Source organism: Ovis canadensis, chromosome 2, assembly GCF_042477335.2.
Source record: "Ovis canadensis isolate MfBH-ARS-UI-01 breed Bighorn chromosome 2, ARS-UI_OviCan_v2, whole genome shotgun sequence".
In the NCBI taxonomy this organism is placed as follows: domain Eukaryota; kingdom Metazoa; phylum Chordata; class Mammalia; order Artiodactyla; family Bovidae; genus Ovis; species Ovis canadensis.
This window is the reverse complement of record NC_091246.1, coordinates 10,936,809-10,954,428: the sequence shown is the minus strand read 5'-3', so window position 1 is coordinate 10,954,428 and position 17,620 is coordinate 10,936,809. Positions and strand designations below refer to the sequence as shown.

At 47.4% G+C, this 17,620-nt stretch overlaps 1 protein-coding gene across 4 annotated transcripts in view; it reads left to right on the top strand.

Moving 5' to 3' along the window:
• The window catches only part of SNX30 (sorting nexin family member 30), a 132,691-nt gene that overhangs the window by 79,529 nt on the left and 35,542 nt on the right, over nucleotides 1–17,620 (top strand). For all 4 annotated transcript variants that reach the window (XR_011254203.1, XR_011254204.1, XM_069575414.1 and 1 more), the window contains exons 6-7: nucleotides 354–553; nucleotides 12,457–12,543. Coding sequence is in view for 2 of the 4 variants with exons in the window: in XM_069575414.1 (XP_069431515.1) it covers nucleotides 354–553; nucleotides 12,457–12,543 (287 nt within the window). In the remaining 2 variants the exon portion in view is untranslated. The remainder of the gene's footprint in view (nucleotides 1–353; nucleotides 554–12,456; nucleotides 12,544–17,620) is intronic.

Genomic DNA, 17,620 nt, shown 5'->3' with positions numbered 1-17,620 from the left:
TTTAGTTCTTCTTCGCTTTCTGCCATAAGGGTGGTGTCATCTGCATATCTGAGGTTATTGATATTTCTCCCGGCAATCTTGATTGCAGCTTGTGCTTCTTCCAGCCCAGCGTTTGTCATGATGTACTCTGCATATAAGTTAAATAAGCAGAGTAACAATATACAGCCTTGACGTACTCCTTTTCCTATTTGGAACCAGTCTGTTGTTCCATATCCAGTTCTAACTGTTGCTTCCTGACCTGCATACAGATTTCTCAAGAGGCAGGTCAGGTGGTCTGGTATTCCAGTCTCTTTCATAATTTTCCACAGTTTCTTGCCCAGCCAGATCTCAACTGGTTTCTCTTCCCCTTTTAGAGTACCTTGTAGAGCTGAGAGAATACGGGCCCGTGTACTCCACATGGAGCGCCCTAGAGGCGGAGCTGGCTGAGCCCCTGGAGGGTGTGTCAGCCTGCATCGGCAACTGCTCTACAGCCTTGGAGGAACTGACCGATGACATGACGGAGGACTTTCTACCTGTGCTCAGGGAATATATTTTATACTCTGACTCCATGAAGGTAAGCTGGCTCCCTCATTGTGCACCTAGGTACTTTCTTTGTTGTCATTAACCAAAAACTAATTGGTTATTGCCTATTTGCTTGTGGTATTGGGCTTCTCTGGTGGCTCAGCTGGTAAAGAATCTGCCTGCAATGTGGTTAGACCTGGGTTCGATCCCTGGGTTGGAAAGATCCCCAGGAGAAGGGAACAGCTATCCAGTCCAGTATTCTGGCCTGGAGGATTCCATGGACTGTATAGTCCACGGAGTCGCACAGAGTTGGGCACGACTGAGCGACCTTCACTTCACTTCACTTAGGTTTCCTTCTTCCTAGATGGGCAGGGTCAGACATGTGGACTGACCTCTTTCCTGAACATGTAAAAAGAACACATGGTAAATCCAAGTATGTGAATTAAATGAAAAAAAAAAAAAAGAAAGTTTGAAAGAGATTCTTACTAGAATCTTAGAGGGGGAGCTAGCTAGAGTTCTCTGAGTGTTTGAGATGTAACATCTGATTAAGAACAGTATGTTGTGAGAAAAGAGCAATTGAATAATAATTAGAGCTCTTTGAAGTTAAAGTGTGGTTGCTAAAATAAAATTGAAGAGCACAGTTGGAAAATGAGGCTGAGGAAATCTTGGGAAGTATTGTAAAAAAAATGTAGCTGGAAAGTAGAACAAAAATGCGAAAATACTGAAAATGTGGAAGAAGGATAAAAGACGTAGAGGATTCATCTCGAAGGTTCAGCGTCTGACTAATAAGAGTTATGATTGAAAGGACAGAGAAAACTGAGAAAAGGAAATTATGAAAGAAGCAATACAAGAAAGTTTCCCTAAACCAAAGGGCATAAGTCTTTAGATGAAAAGGACAGGGTGATTACCCAGCAAAAGGACTGGACAGAAAACCAACCCAAAGCATATCATTGTAAACTTTTAGGGCAGAAGTGATAAGATTCAGGTACAGGATCAAATGCTTTAATGTCCGCATTAGAAACTGCCCCAGCCTGCAGTTAGACCAGTTGGAGAGTGTAGCTGCGGGGGACTCCTGTGATGGTGGGCAAGGTTTATCTTGGCTAGCTGGCTCATTTTTATAGATGAAGAAGCAGAGGCTCACAGGTAGATCTTTTCTCTGCTCCACGGTCCCAGTTCTAATGAGCAGCCACCTTATATTCATGCCTTTACTGTTGGCGAGAGAAACTGGGTCAGTTCCTGCTTGTCAAGGCTGAGGCGGACCTTGTCTGTCTTTAAGTGTCCTCGTGGCACGGCACGTTCTGTTCCCTTCAGAGGCAGAGAGAGAGCACAGCAAACGGCCCTAGGAGCCCACGTGGAACTGATGGGTCATGGTCAGTGGACAGTGAAGGCAGCTTGTGCTGGATTGGTGGCTGAGGATGTGTGCTTCCAAGAACACTGTGGAGTGGACAGAGCTTGAGAGAGAAGGGTACTAGAGTTAACCTCAGGCCCAGGACTCAAACACGCTGTAGACATCTGCAGGTGAGCCCCTTATATGGGCTCACATTCTATACACAGCATGTATATAAAATATGGTTATGATAGTGATGGGCTGGGAGAGAGAACATGTTAGAGTCTTTAGCAAAGTCCTAGCAGTGCTTTTTGAGCACTGGTGTCAATATGACCAGGCCAGGAGTTGGAGAAACTTTATTTAAGAAAGTTAGGGAAGGGCCCTATACTTCATATCTCACACTGCCTTATTCGTGGAAGGTAGTCGGTGAATATTTAATTGAAGCTGACAGTGTGGTGCATTTAGAATGTTTACAGATATCTAACTATTGTATGACACCTATCTTGTTATTTTTAATAACTTGTAGTAGGTTTATCTACACGTAGCAAGTCAAAGAACATGCTTATCTCAGAAGTACTGCTGATAACTAGTGAGATGAGAGTCAGGGAGAGAGTGATAAGGTAAAGGCCAATGCGAGTGGAGCCAGCTGAGCAAGGGAATGGGTGGCAGGTGGGGAGGTCAGATAAGTAAAGGATAAGACGTGAGGAGATATACGGTAGTGTCTTAAAGGTCATAGTTGGTAAGTCTGGATTTTGTTCTTAGGAATAAAAGAGAAGCCATTTGGTTTCATGCAGGGAAATGACAGGCTATGGTTTGTACTTTAGGAAGACAGCTGGTGCTATAATAATGAAGAATGGATTGTGGAGAGAAAGGGTCGGGGGGAGGGAGAGAGAGATAAAGGTCCGGAGGCCATCAGGAAAGTGTTGCAGGGAGCCGAGTAGCAGATAACTGAGGGTAGAGCTTGGGGAAGTGAGCAAACTTGGGGTATATTTTGTGTGCAGGACCAGCTAGACTTGCTGCTATGTTAATGTGAAGTGAGACATGAGGAAATTTGAGGATGACTCCTGGATTTTGGGCTTCAGCAACTGTGTTGATAAAGGTCCTGTTTAGTGAGGTGCAGAAGTTTGGAGAAGAACAGTTGGGAATCAAGTTGTTTTGGCCATACTGAGTTTAAAAAAAGTGCCTATTAGACATTGAAGTAGAGCTGTCATGGCAGCTGGTTATGAGTTCAGAAGGAATAGAAATTTGGGAGTGGTTTGTTTATAGATGGCATTTAGATCTGTGAGAGTTGGGGCGATCGTCTGGTGAGAAGAGACTGAGGCAAATAGTCCGGGACTCTTCCTGTATCTTCCAGTATTTAGCGGTCTGACACCTAATTAGGGGGCTGGACAAGTAGGAGAAAGGAGCCTGAGAAGGAGTGGTCAGTGTGCTAGGAGAAAGAGTAGAGGAGGACCTTAGTGAAGCCCAGAGAAACAACTGTTAGAAAGAACATGGTAAGCAGTGACCATCAGACTTAATAATGCGGAAGTCGCTGCTGATCGTGATTCGAGGTGTAGGATGTAGCTACGAGGTTTGGGTTGGAAGACCCAACAATTGTTTTAAAAATTCTGATCATTTCGTTGCCATACGATCTCTTGACTTTATTTTAAATTTTTCTTAAACATTTTTTTTTGGAGTATAGTTGATTTTACAATGCTGTGTTTGTTTCAGGTGTACAACAAAGTGATTCAGTTATACATATATTCATTCTGTTTCAGACCTTTTCCCCATAGCAGTCGTTTCAGAATACTGAGTAGAGTTCCCTGTGCCATACAGTAGGTCCTTCTTGGTTATCTGTTTTATGTATAGTACTATATGCATGTTAATCCCAAGCTCCTGATCACCATGTTTCCCTTCTGTTAACCATGTTTGTTTTTGATATATATGTCTGTTTCTGTTTTATAAGTTCTTGTGTGTCATTTTTTAAAAGTTGGATTCTACATGTGAGCGGTATAATATGATATTTATCTTTCTCTGTTTGACTTAAACTTCACTTACTATGATAAAGTCCAGGTCCAGTCTGATTTCTTTGGCCCATGTGCCTACTCCCCCAGAGACCACGAGGTGGAGCTAATGAGTCAAGTGACTAGTCTATGCCTTTAGGTTGCCCACTTAGCTGCTGCTAAGTCACTTCAGTCGCATCCGACTCTGGGCGACCCCATAGACGGCAGCCCACCAGGCTCCCCCGTCCCTGGGATTCTCCAGGCAAGAACACTGGAGTGGGTTGCCATTTCCTTCTCCAATGCACGAAAGTGAAAAGTGAAAGGGAAGTCGCTCAGTCGTGTCTGACCCTTAGCATGGACTGCAGCCCACCACGCTCCTCCATCCATGGGATTTTCCAGGCAAGAGTACTGGAGTGGGGTGGGTGCCTTTCAAAACTTAAAAAAGAGATTTTCTAGAAGGCTGATTTGAGGGGAAGAAAGTCCTCCTTCCTAAACAAAAGTGGCTATAGGCTTGAGGGCCTGATTTCTTGAAAATGTGAAGAATTAGGGATGTATCAATGTACATAATGATCTCAAATATTTTTAAATTTAGAAAAATATAAAAATCAAAACTCTGAAATTCCCAGTTAGGGCTGACTGGATACATATTGAAACTTCCTCTTTTCATACAATCAGAATGACTCCAGAATGATTTCTTTTTTTTTTTTTTCAGGGCTTAAGTCCGAGGGGTGGGGGTGGGGGTGGGGGGCGGTGGGCTGGAAGAGCAGCAGGAAGGGAAACTGCAGCAGTACAATTAGGAACCAAAAGCGAGTTGAGAGGTGGTAGAGACTCAGGTGACTCAAGGCTGCTTAAGCTGACTGCAGGGAAAACTGAGAAGCCACCTAGTTTACACTGCGGACTCTTTCAGGAAGGTGAAGAGTGGCCAGCACCAGCTACCTCTGGGACTGCGGGAAAGAGGGAGCTGAAGACAAGGATTGAGCAGGAGTCTGTTTAAGAAGCAGCTAGAACGTCCAGTTCTGTCCTCCTTCCAAACACCGGGGCACTGTCCCTTCACCACTCGGGCAGAACTGGAGGTGTATTCTCTGCTGCACACGCTTGATCGCTCAGTCTTGTCCGACTCTTTGCGACTCCGTGGGCTGTAGCCCGCCAGGCTCCTCTGTCCGTAGGCTTCTCCAGTCAAGAATACTGGCGTGTGTAGCCATTTTCCTTCTCCGGGGGGTCTTCCCAACCCAGGGATCGAACCCACGTTTCCTGTATCTTCTGCATTGCAGGCGGATTTTTTACCCACTGAGTCACTAGGGAAGTCCCCATAGAGGGTCTCTGCTCCAAGAGACACCAGGCACCGTTGAGGGTGGGGACTGAAATCCTAAAATCAAGAGCGAAAGGTTACTGAATGTTGAAACTCTTGGTTGTCTTCCTCTGCTTGGGCTCTCAGCCTTATACCTTTTCCTGGAAGAGTTGGAGGGCCTTTTAGAAAAATCTAAACAGGCTGGGAGAAGAGACTAGAATATACTGATATTTAGTGGGAGGGAGGAATCCTCAATGAAAGGACCCAGCAGAGTCCCTGTAGAGAACTGTCAGGAAGCCCTCAATATCAGAGAAGTTTCAACCAGTTTTTAGTGTTTCCGTCTTGGGAGAGTGTGCAGAAAAGGCTTACCAAGTATTTAAGGGAAGTTTCTAATGTGACTACAAGTAAATACAAAGAGGGAAAAACATGAAACATCACTGCGGGAGAAGAACTTTTCCAGGAAAAAAAATTCATTGGTATCTTCAGAAAGAGAAGAGATGTCACAGCAATAAAACAAGCATTTTTTAAATTCCAGAGAATAAGCAAAGAGCTCATGGAATGACGATCAGGACAGAAATGAAAAAACAAAACCACAAACAGAGTTAGAAGAACAGTTTAAGGAAATGACTATAAAATGAAACAGAAAGACAGATGGAGGATTGGAGAGAAAAAGTACACAAAAGTGAGAGGACCAGACCAGACTAGATATCTACTAATATCTCAGATATCCAATATCTGGAAAACAGGAGGAGCAAACAGAGAGATGGGGGAGCATCAGAGTCATTCAATAGAAAAGACTGGAAGTGAAGACAAAACATGTTACCGGCCGTGCCTGAAAGATGAGGTGGTTAATGCTTAACCTCTTCCTCTACATTTTTCTTTATTTTTCAAATTATCTGTAACAAATATTGTGTAAAATGAAGGCACAATGTGTGGTTTTAGTATTAGCAATATTGTCCTAGAAAATGTAACTCACAGGTGGTTTGTCATCAAAGAACGAATGTGTAAAAAAGAGCCTGTTGGAAAGGGCGACCTAAGTTTGGTCATTTAAGTCACACATTATGTCACCAGGATCAAATTCAGACTCAATTTCTTGCCTCTAGGGAAACGCTCTCATGGAGGGACACCCAAAGACAGGCCCCAGGGCTATGTGGGGTGTCAGATGTTTTTCAGTTATTATAAGTGTTCAAAATCGAAGTGCATTTGACATATTAGTCTCATGTGTGCCCTTAATGACCCCGCATTTGCATACATTGTAAAGTGATCACCAAAATAAGTCTAGTTGCCTCTGTCACCTAACAGGGTTAGCACAGTGTTATAACCATGTTCTCCATGACGGTGCACCCTCATAACTTAGTTATGTCTGGAATTTTGTACCTCTGGATCCCCTTTAGCCATTTCGTAACCCTCCTAATAACCCTTCTTCCCTCTGACAACCACTGACCTGTTCTCTGTGAGTCTGGACTTGGTTTGGTTTTGTGTGTTTGAGTTTTATTCTCATTTGAGCTTCTTTGTTACGGAACACTCCTCATTAAACACAATCTCCCCCTGGCTCTTTCGGGCTGTCAGCCCTAGGCGTACCAGGCCGTAGGCCACTCTGTACTGTCATTCTGTCCATGTGACTGAGCTGTTCCTACTGCTCTCATTTACTCTCTCAATCCCGTTTCACCTCTTACAAAAGGATCTGATGCTCAAAAACCTTCTGGACCCCAGGAGCCTTCGGGATAGCTGCTGACCATTTGCACTGGGGCTGTCTTTGGACTGCATTTTCCTCCGCCCCCACGTCTGTGAACCCACAGCCTCCTTAAGGGGAGGCGTTCCTGTTTCCTGGGTGTCGGGCTTTCCAGTTGATCCTGACCACCATGACACGCTGGAAAAAATCCAGTGCAGATGTCGAGAGCCAAACCACAGGCTGTACTGGGTCAGCCAAAAAAGTTCATTCGGGTTTTCCGTAAATTTGGCTTTTCTGCAAGATGGTATGGAAAAGCCTAAACAAACTTGTTGGCCTGCCTAGTATCTGTGGTCTAATTTCCTGATGCTTTTGTTTAATGGCTGTAAACATTTTGGATGACAGGTATTATGTTTCCATTGCTTAACTTTTTTATTCAAACACTCGCCCACTCACATTCCATCTTATTCTAGCTCTCCTCCCACCTGCTCCCAGCCCCCACCCCCTGGCTTATTTTAAAGCAAATCTCAGGCATTAAATCATTTCATACAAAAATGCATATCTCTAAAATACATTCTTTTAAAAAAATTTTTTAATGCTCATCATTTTTAAAAGTCTTTATTGAATTTGTTACAATATTGGTTCTGTTTTATGTTTTGGGGTTTTTTGACCATGTAGCATGTGGGATCTCAGCTCCCCAGCCAGGGATCGAAACCGTACACCCTTCTTTGGAAGGTGAAGTCTTAACCACTGGACCACCAAGGAAGTCCCCAAGCATTCTTTTAAAAAAAAAGAAGGACCACATTATTCAGTTCAGTTCAATCTCTCAGTCGTGTCAGACTCTTTGTGACCCTATGAACCGCAGCACGCCAGGCCTCCCTGTCTATCACTAACTCCCGGAGTTCACCTAAACTCATGTCCATTGAGTCGGTGATGCCATCCAACCATCTCATCCTCTGTTGTCCCCTTCTCCTCCTGCCCTCAATCTTTCCCAGCACCAGGGTCTTTTCAAATGAGTCTGCTCTTTGCATGAGGTGGCCAAAGTATTGGAGTTTCAGCTTCAACATCAGTCCTTCCAAGGAACACCCAGGACTGATCTCCTTTAGGATGGACTGGTTGGATCTTGAAGTCCAAGGGACTCTCAAGAGTCTTCTTCAACACCACAGTTCAAAAGCATCAATTCTTTGGCACTCAGCTTTCTTTATAGTCCAACTGTCATATCCAGACATGACTACTGGAAAAACCATAGCCTTGACTAGACGGACCTTAGTCGGCAAAGTAATGTCTCTGCTTTTCAATATGCTGTCTAGGTCAGTCATAACTTTCCTTCCAAGGAGTAAGTGTCTTTTAATTTCATGGTTGCAATCACCATCTGCCGTGATTTTGGAGCCCCTAAAAATAAAGTCAGCCACTGTTGCCACTGTTTCCCCATCTATTTGCCATGAAGTGATGGGACCGGATGCCATGATCTTAGTTTTCTGAATGTCGAGCTTTAAGCCAACTTTTTCACTCTCCTCTTTAACTTTCATCAAGAGGGTCTTTAGTTCTTCTTCACTTTCTGCCATAAGGGTGATGACATCTGCATATCTGAGGTTATTGATATTCTCCCAGCAGTCTTGATTCCACCTTTTACTTCTTCCAGCCCGGCGTTTCTTGTGATGTACTCTACATATAAGTTAAATAAGCAGGGTGACAATATACAGCCTTGATGTATTCCTTTTCCTATTTGGAACCAGTCTGTTGTTCCATGTCCAGTTCTAACTGCTGCTTCCTGACCTGCATACAGGTTTCTCAAGAGGCAGGTCAGGTGGTCTGGTATTCCCATCTCTTTCAGAATTTTCCACAGTTGACTGTGATCCACACAGTCAAAGGCTTTGGCATAATCAGTAAAGCAGAAAAAGATGTTTTTCTGGAACTCTCTTGCTTTTTCCATGATCCAGCGGATGTTGGCAATTTGATCTCTGATTCTCCTCTGCCTTTTCTAAAACCAGCTTGAACATCTGAAGTTCCTGGTTCATGTATTGCTGAAGCCTGGCTTGGAGAATTTTGAGCATTACTTTACTAGTGTGTGAGATTAATGTAATTGTGTGGTAGTCTGAGCATTCTTTGGCCTTGCCTGTCTTAGGGATTGGAATGAAAACTGACCTTTTCAGTCCTGCGGCCACTGCCGAGTTTTCCACATTTGCTGGCATGTTGAGTGCAGCACTTTCACAGCATCATCTTTCAGGATTTGAAATCGCTGCACTGGAATTCCATCACCTCCACTACCTTTGTTTGTAGTGTCACACCTAAATAGCTATTTTTTTCTTAATAGTTCCTCAAATATGCAGTTAGTGTTCAGTTTCCCCAGTTGCCTGAGACACTGTTTTTAGGCTTTTTCCAAAGTGGAATATAAATAAAATCCATACATTGCTTGATATAGTTTAATTATTTTAAGAATCCCTCCCCCTATATTTATTTTTCTTTGCAATTTATTTATTAAAAGTAAGGAGTCATTTTTCTCCCCCTCTGCATTTGAAAAGAGAGGTAGTGAAGTTCCACGTTACTGGGACCATTTGGAAATCATGATGAAATGCTCTACATTAAAAATATATGTAGCGTTGAGAGAGCTTTACTCCGTGTCTCTAATTAAAAGCTTCCTTTCATCAAGGTCCTCCCGGGCCACCCCGTGTGCGATTCGCCATCTCCCAGACCCTCAGTCCTGCACGCCTTCCTTCCTGCTTTTGTTTTTCCTCCCGGACACCTAGCGTCATCTTCCAGACTCTCAGGCCGATTCTATTTTATCTGTGTGTTGCCTGCCTCCTCCCTGGAACGTAGGCTCCAGGAAGGCGAGGGTTCTGTGTGTTTTGCTCTCCGCCGTATCTCCAGCACCTGGGTAAATGAAGAGATGTTAAGGCAAGACAGAAGTGGGGTGGGGATGGCCGTGCAGACCCAGGGGAGAGTGACACAGGGTGGGAAGCATGTGTCCCCCCATCCACTGGCATCAGAGAGCTCTGTCGATCTCTGGGAGAAGCTCAGAGGGTAAAGGTCTTTGGCCCATCACTCGGTGCTGGAGAAACTGCTCTGCAGATGCTGACCCAGTATCTTGAAGGCCCTTTCACTCCGTTGTAGGCTGAGACCCCCTCAACCAGAGCCAGCATGGCCGGGACTAACAGCAGAGCCTGTGCTGTTTGGGGAGGGAGGCCAGTCCCTTCAGACCACCGCCCATGGTGTGCGAAGGTGCTCCCAGCAAGGACGGTAGTCTTCAGCAGTTTATCTTGATTCGGAACAGGTTGCCCTGGCTGGCTGGCAGTCAGGCTGGGGAACCACGCGCGCTCTGGAATTCAGCAGAGAGGCCCGAGTGAGCCACCGCTGTGCTCTAAGCCAGCGGTGTGGCCTCAGCCAGGCCGCTTCGGGGTGCCTCAGTGCTCTTGCCTGGAGAGCGGAGATAGCACCCTTTCACCCCCGCAGGGTTGTTAAGAGCTTTTGTGGTTGTCGTGAGTTTTTTCTGCAGTCCGATGAGGTAGGAGCGCTAGCCCAGAGCGCCTCTTCAGGCTTCAGGAGAAGGCCGCGTTCCGGTGGCTCCGGGCTGGCAGCGGCTGAGGAGAAAGAGCCCTTACCTCTCCTCGGGGCCAGGGCAGTCCTGAGGAAGTGTGGCTGCGTCTTCGGCCCCCTCGTCTGCCTGGAGGCGGGGGAGAGGCGACGCACTGAGCTGAGTGGAGTTCACAGGGCTCCTGTCCCCATCCCTCCCTGCCTGAGGGCCTGGCAACCTCATCAGAGAGGCTTGCGACTCTCGGCAGAACTGGGGACAGGAAGCATGCCACACTGTGCTTACTGTGTTTTGAAGGAGTTTTAAGAGCATTTCTAGCTTTGGCTGGGAGTTTCTTGCCACACTGACAGGGGTGTGTCTTTGGAACAACTCATCATTTGTGGAGCCTGTTCCTAGCCTGGATATGAGTGCTTTTCCCAAACCATGAGAGGCGTCCTGTGAAGGGAGTACAAGGCAGAACCAGGTTCTTCAACCAGCACCCCCCCACCCCTGTCCTCCTGGCCCCCAGCGAACCACATTTGTGTCCCCATGGAGAGCAGCTCCTGCTGATAAGAGACCAGTAGATTTAGAATGCTTTCGGCTCTGTGAAATCTAGAAAGGAGCCCTGGCTTTTTTGTTCTTTTGTGTTTGCTTTATAGATTTGTTCCATCCAGTACGACAGCCACTTGCCGTCGGTGGCTATTTCAGTTTAAACTCAAATTATGGAAAATTAAATAAAAATTTAAATCCAGTTCCTCAGCCAAACCAGCCACATTTCAAGAGCTCAGTTGGCATGTGGGCCTAGCGGCTGCTGTGCTAGTCCATACAGGTCGTGGATCCTCTCCATCACAGCAGAAAGTTCTAGGCCCAGAGGCTGACGAGTGTGGGGAGGAGACCTCCGAACGCCTTCGAGAAAGTTGAGAGGAAAACAATGAAAAGCGAAGCTATTACAGGTTTCATCTCCTGCTCTTCTCATGGCGAAACACTTCTCCAAGTACATACTTAGGGGAGACTGGGGGTTCCCCATGTTGACGCCTTCCATGAGAAGGTTGTCCCCAGAGCGCTGTCCGTGACTCAGTCACTCATCACATTTCAGCACATTGTACAGCTGAAGGTGTCCACTGCGGTGGCCGAGGAACGGCCCCATCCCACCGGACCCCATGCTCTGCTGGAGAACGGGAGATTAGAAACTCAGAGATTAGAAACTTCTGAGTCAGTGGCAAAGAAAGTTCTTGTTACTCTTGGTTTGCCACTTGTGGTTCTACTAAAAGAAGAAAAAGAAACCTTTGGATGAAACATGCTTTTCTAGAAGGTTGACTGTAAGCTTTTCTGTTCTATCTGTTGGGGTCTGAGCGGCAGAGACAGAGGGAAGCACCCAGGGCATAAGTTTAGGGACTCACACTTAGGTGCCAGCCTTGAACTTGCACAGACCCAGGACTGAGTGTCTCCTTAGAGTTTGCATCCTGGGTGCCTGGCTTGCCTCCCCCTAGTCCTGCCCAGGCTGGCCCCTCTGCCCATCCAGCGCTGCGTCTGACAGTCTCCCCATGTGGTCGCAGGGCTTCTGGCCTCATCCGTGGCTCTTTGAGCATGAGCAGCCTCGTTCCACATCCACACATCTCCCATAGACAGACTCCCTCAGGTCCGAGCTGTGTATCTTTGTTCTTCAGGTACCCGACCCAGAGTGGAGGACAGATACGTGGCTAATAGTGGATCACTGATTGGATCAGTCCACCAGGGGGCAACTCGATGAATTAAAGAGACAAGAACTCTCCTGACTTAGACTTTTCCATTAACAGTTCAGACAGCATCCCACCTTGGCACCTGCCAGGCTCCATGGCCTGGCACAGCTGAGGTCTCTGTGCACAGGGGGCTGAGGGTCCCCTCATCCACATACCTGTGGGTTGGGCACCGCTCCCCCCACCCACCCTTCCCTGCGATTCTGTGACTTTGAGCATCAGGCTGAGTTACTGCACTGGAAAGCTCCATCTCTAAGCATGGTTCTCCTCTCCCTCCTCCACCGGCTCTCTCCGGAGCCCATGTCAGCCACGACCAGGCAGTCCTGGGAACAGAGCCCGTGTCAGCTGTGGCCAGACCATCCTAGGAGCTTGTGGTGGTGGCTTGGGCAGGTACGGGGTGCAGAGGCAGTGGTTGTGCTCACGCTTCCCTTTCTCCCGCCCACAGAGCGTGCTGAAGAAGAGGGACCAAGTGCAAGCTGAGTACGAAGCCAAACTGGAAGCTGTGGCTCTGAGGAAGGAAGAGCGGCCCAAGGTCAGGGGGACCCCTGGGGCGGGCGGGCTGTGCCACCCCACAGCTGTGCCAGGTGAATTCATGTCCCTTGATCGGTATGACCAAAGTGACCAGTGCCAGCTGGGTGGGGTTGATGCTGTTCTTTTCCTCTTTTTGCTCCCTTTTATGTCTGATGTACATTGAGGGGTTGAGCTTATTCTTACTGTTTCCTGGGGTTTTTTTTTTTTTTTTTTTTTTTTGAGGTTTCCAGCTCCGCGATTCAGAGGCAGTTCCCATCTATGAAATGGGACTGAGGAGAAAGGAGGACAGTCTAGATCAGTGTTCTCAAAACTGTAACCCACCCAAAAGCACAGAAGCCAAGAGGCACACTGTTAAAATGCTGTGTGCCCAGCCACCCTTTGCCTGTAGCTGCCGGTCCCGCTGACTAGCTCCAAGCCGCTCCTCTGATTTTCTGGAACACAGTGCAGCCTGCTGAGCCCACATCTCAGTCTCATTTAAAAGAATGACAAGGGATACTGTATGTAAAAATCTCACTCTTAACAATTTAGCTTCTAAATATAAGTACAGAAGTCACTTTTCCTGGCAAGGGATGGAAGGAGAGACAAGAAGTTCTGCCACTAGCCCAGCTTGGAAGCTGAAAATCCTGTGTTTAAGAGATGTCACTTAAATAGTTCTATCAGCTGTCCTACCTACTCAGCACCCAGTGCAAGCTTTCTCAGAAACTGGTCTTTTGGTAGCTGTTCAGCCCAATTTGGGATGGCGCCTTACCACAGACAGGAACTAAAGGGTATGAGTAATAGGCCAAACTGGCTGCCTGCGGGTCACACCCACCTGGGAGCAGAGGAAGCTGCTGTTTCTGGCTCCCACGTTCCACCCAGCTAAGCTGTGGGGCTCGGGCCTCGTGCTGTGCCCTTTGTGCCGGCCTGGGTGAAATCTTGGGTGTTGAAATCTTCCTGCTGCTGTTGCCCTCACTTCCCTGGAGCATCACTTGCTCACCCATCTGACTCATTCTCTTGGCCACAAGAGTTCTTCCAAGAGGGGGAAGGGTTTCTTTCCAATCTGGAGGTTCCAAACATTCCCACACCCTAAGCACAGCATCGAGGGGGTCGGGGGGAGGGCGCAGTGTCTGTCTTCCCTCTGTTTTGTGGAATTCTGAACCACTCCAAAGTGAACTTGCTTCTCGTATAGCAATGGTGATATTTAACAAAGCAGGTAAGTGTAATCAACAGTGGGGTCAGCTGAAATTGTGTCTCCAGTTTGGGGTCTGGGGCGGCCGCTGCTTTGGTGGACCGTGGAGGGCTTGGTTGGCGGCCTGTTCAATCAACCACCGCTTGGTAGATGGAGCCCAGGCTTGGAATCAGATGGCCCTGGGTTTGAATCCCCACTCTGTCCCCAGCCTCTGTGGGATTCATCCATGTGATTGCTGTGAAGATGGGAGAATCAGTCAAGTGTCTGATGCAATAACAGATGCTGTGCTGGTGGGTGTTCTATTGTCCAGACTGGCTCCGCATTGCCTCTAGTAGGAGTGCTGAACGAGAGCTTCGTTTTCTAGGTTTGTTGGCCACTTTTTTTTTTAATTATTTTTTTTTTCCTGAGTGCAGTGTTGGGGGCAATGTTTCCTTGTGACCCAAAGTGTCCCCTGCATCCCCACGCCTCCCAGATGTCTATAGCAACAGAGAGACAGCTGCTGTGGGAAATTGAGTAGCTTAAGGTTTGGCTGTGTTCTGTTTAATGTCTTATGTTTGAGCTTCACTTTCCAGAGCTGCTGTTGGTGAGAAAAGAGCCAGGCTTTCAGGAAGTGGGTCAGGGCTGATGTTCCCCCAGGACTCAACAGGCTCTACTGTTGGTGACTGTCATGGGAACAAGACTGCTCACAGGTCCATCCCAGGGCTACAGGCAAGGAAAGGACTCCCACCCGAAGACGGGAGGTTCTCACAGGGAGGTTGGGGTCTGGGCTGGAAAACAGAAGATCTGCGGGAGTCTGGGGGCTGACTTCCTTTTGAGTCTTGAAAGGTTGCTCTGAAGAGTGAGGCAAAGTTGATTTTATGTGACGCCAAGGAGAGGTGTTGAAAACTGACCACTTCTTTGTAACCCAGCAGAAGGGGTTGGCCTCTTGGGTCTCAGTGTCCCTCACTGGGATTTCACAGGGGAGTGGATGCCTTTGGACAGAGGGCTGAGCCCTGTGACTCCGGCTGTTGGCCAGGTGGATGGGGAGCCCGGTGACTGCGGCTTCTTGGCATGTGCTGTGCTGGAGGCAGGCAGTAATGAGGCCTCTGGAACGGAGGGAAAATGTTTGTATCGTAAAATTTAAAGATTGCTGTGGTTTTAGGTGAAGGAAAGTCCACAGACCCTGAGGTGGTTTATTCTCAGGCAAGTGGAGCTTTGATTGTGCAGACTCGGCTTCCTTATTTTAATTTTGATTTTAATTTGGAGAAATGAAAGGCTCTGAGCAGGGAGGGAGCTGGCTGCTTTTTGCTGCCTCTGTCAGGACCATGGACTTAGGGAAATCTGAGAATTTGCCCTTCCTTAGAAGCTATCAAAGGGATGCTATCAAAGCTACTAGTGGAAACAGAGGGGGCCCAAGGAATTGCATTTAAAACTGGTCAGCAAGCATGCACACTCTAATGTGAACTCCTGTGAGGGCAAACCCCAGGAGACCAGGCACATTGTATTCTGCATTTGATTCTCTACAAATGCTTATATAGTCACATGTTGATTCAAAAAATTAAAAAAGGGATGCCAAGAGAGAATGTTTTATGAAAGGTTAAAAGAAAAAGAGGGGCTGTTTCAGGCCCCGACCTACTGAAGCCTGGTACTGGATCCTTCCTGAGGCTGTTGGAAGTGGGTAGCACCATCATGGGTGGAGGCGTGTGGCGCGACTGAGGTGGATGGGGCAGAAGGCTAGATGTGCGCTTCTCAGGGTGAGCAAGGGTGAGGAGGGGAGGGAGCGCTCGAGGCCACTTGGACGAGCCTCTCAAGGGCGGTGGACCTTTACAAATTCTTAGAACCACCAGAATGGTGAACATTCTGGAATGAAGGGGATGTGGCAGTGGGTAGCAAGACCTCCAGTTCTGAAATAGCAGCTAGAGACAGGGGGACTTCTGAATACGGAGCTTCCATAGGCCTGAGAGTTCCGCAGGAGTATCTGCTGTTTCCAGATACCTCTGGTGAGTGAGGAGAGGCGCGCCTGATGACTCCCAGTTCTCTCCACAGGAGCCGTGACCTCAGCCTGGTTTAGGAAGCCAGAGTAACCCACCACAGCAGGGCAGGGCTCTGGCACCTCCGTTGTTTAATTCCAACAACAGCCTTCTATCAATGTGGTTCCCACCTTACAGATGAGCAGCCAGGGCTCAGGGGACCTATGTGACCCACCCACAAAAGCTCAGACATGGTGGAGCTGGAATTGGGCCCCTGATATGTCTGGTGTCCAAGCTGGAGCCCTTTATCCCCACTGCGAGGGCTCGCAGCAACCTTTGCTTCATGCTTTTGGAAGATGTGTGGCTGATGCTGGAGGGACTGGCGGGGAGAACCTGGGCCTGCCCGTCCATTCAGCCATCACGCATGTGAGCCCAGGGCTCCTCTCTCCTCAGTGTCCGCTCTCCACACATCTTGGGTGCTCACTTTTCCCTTCTCACCAGCCATTCTCTGGAGTTTGCATCTTTTTTTCTATTTTTTTGAAGCATTCTTACTGAATATTTGCCAAATTCAGTAGCCTCTTCTCAAACTTTACCCTGCCTCAGTGTTTTCTCAACTTCTCTTCCATCTCACAGGTCACATAGAAAATGAAAATATTTGTATGGAACATTGGGATTGAGGACCAGATTGCTTGAAACTGGAGGTGGCCAGCTCTGACTTCCTCGGGGGCTGGGGGGACCAGTATTGCTGTCGTTCACACGGCGCCAGTTAGGAAGTTCTGCCCGTTTTTCAGTTAGCAACATGTGACTGAGAAGACACCTGTCTCGAATTGACTCTGTCCTTGGTCCTGGCACCTGTCCCCCAGCAACCATGAGTCCCCTCTCCCCCCCAGTACTGGGGTCATGTCTGCCTTATGTAATCTTTGAGGACTTTATTAACCTACTGTCATCATGGGAACAGATAATATGTCTCCAGCCTACCTCTGAGAAGAACACTTAGAGATTTATATGTAGGGCCGAGCAATGCCTGTTTCATGGAAAGAGCTCAGTGATACGTTTCTCAGTGAATGCTGAGTGAGCTCACATTCCCGCCCTGCTCTCTAACACAGATATATGCTTTATCTCATCCTGTGTTACCCTTCCCCCTCCACTCCATAACTCATATCCTGTAATGGAACTTCTCATGAGAGTTAGGAGAACCAATATGGAGAATGCAGCCTTGTCCTCTCTTCAGAAATTTTGGTCTCACGAGGTCTTATCTGGGGCTTCCCAGGTGGCTCAGTGGTGAAGAACCTGCCAGTGCAGGAGGCAGGGGAGATGCAGGTTTGATTCCTGGGTTGGGACGATTCCCTAGGGAAGGAAATAGCAACCCTCTCCAGTATTCTTGCCAGGATAATCCCATAAACAGAATACAATCCACAGAGTCATGAAAGAGTTGTACCTGACTTAGCAACTAAATAACAGCGAAGTCTTATCTGGAGACTTTTTTGTCCTTCTTGGTAGGTTGTGAAAAGCAGCACCCAACCATTAGCATTAGATAATTCCATCTGTAACCCCTCCAGACAATACCTCTAAGAATACCTCAGTCAAAAAAATCAAAACTCTGAGATAAGAGGGAATGCTGGTTGTTGCTCATGGGTAAATTGAGACATCATCCAGAAAGAAACAAAAATGAGAGGAACACAAGCCCCAGTGGCCCTCCTCTCCATAAAGTTGGGCGATTCAGTAGCTGGTTACTTCAGAGTACAGCTCACCTCTTAACACAAGATTGCTGTTATTCCCTTCTTTTTAGCTCGCACTCCCCCTGCCTCCTCCATCCTTGCGCTTCTGTGGCTCTGCTCTCTCTGACTTGTTTCCTGCTTCTGTGTCCAGGCTTCTTAATAACTTTTGCCAACTCCTCAAGTAACCCTGCGCATGTGGGTCCTTCCATGAGTTCTGTTCTCTGCCAGTTGGGGTTCTCTCTC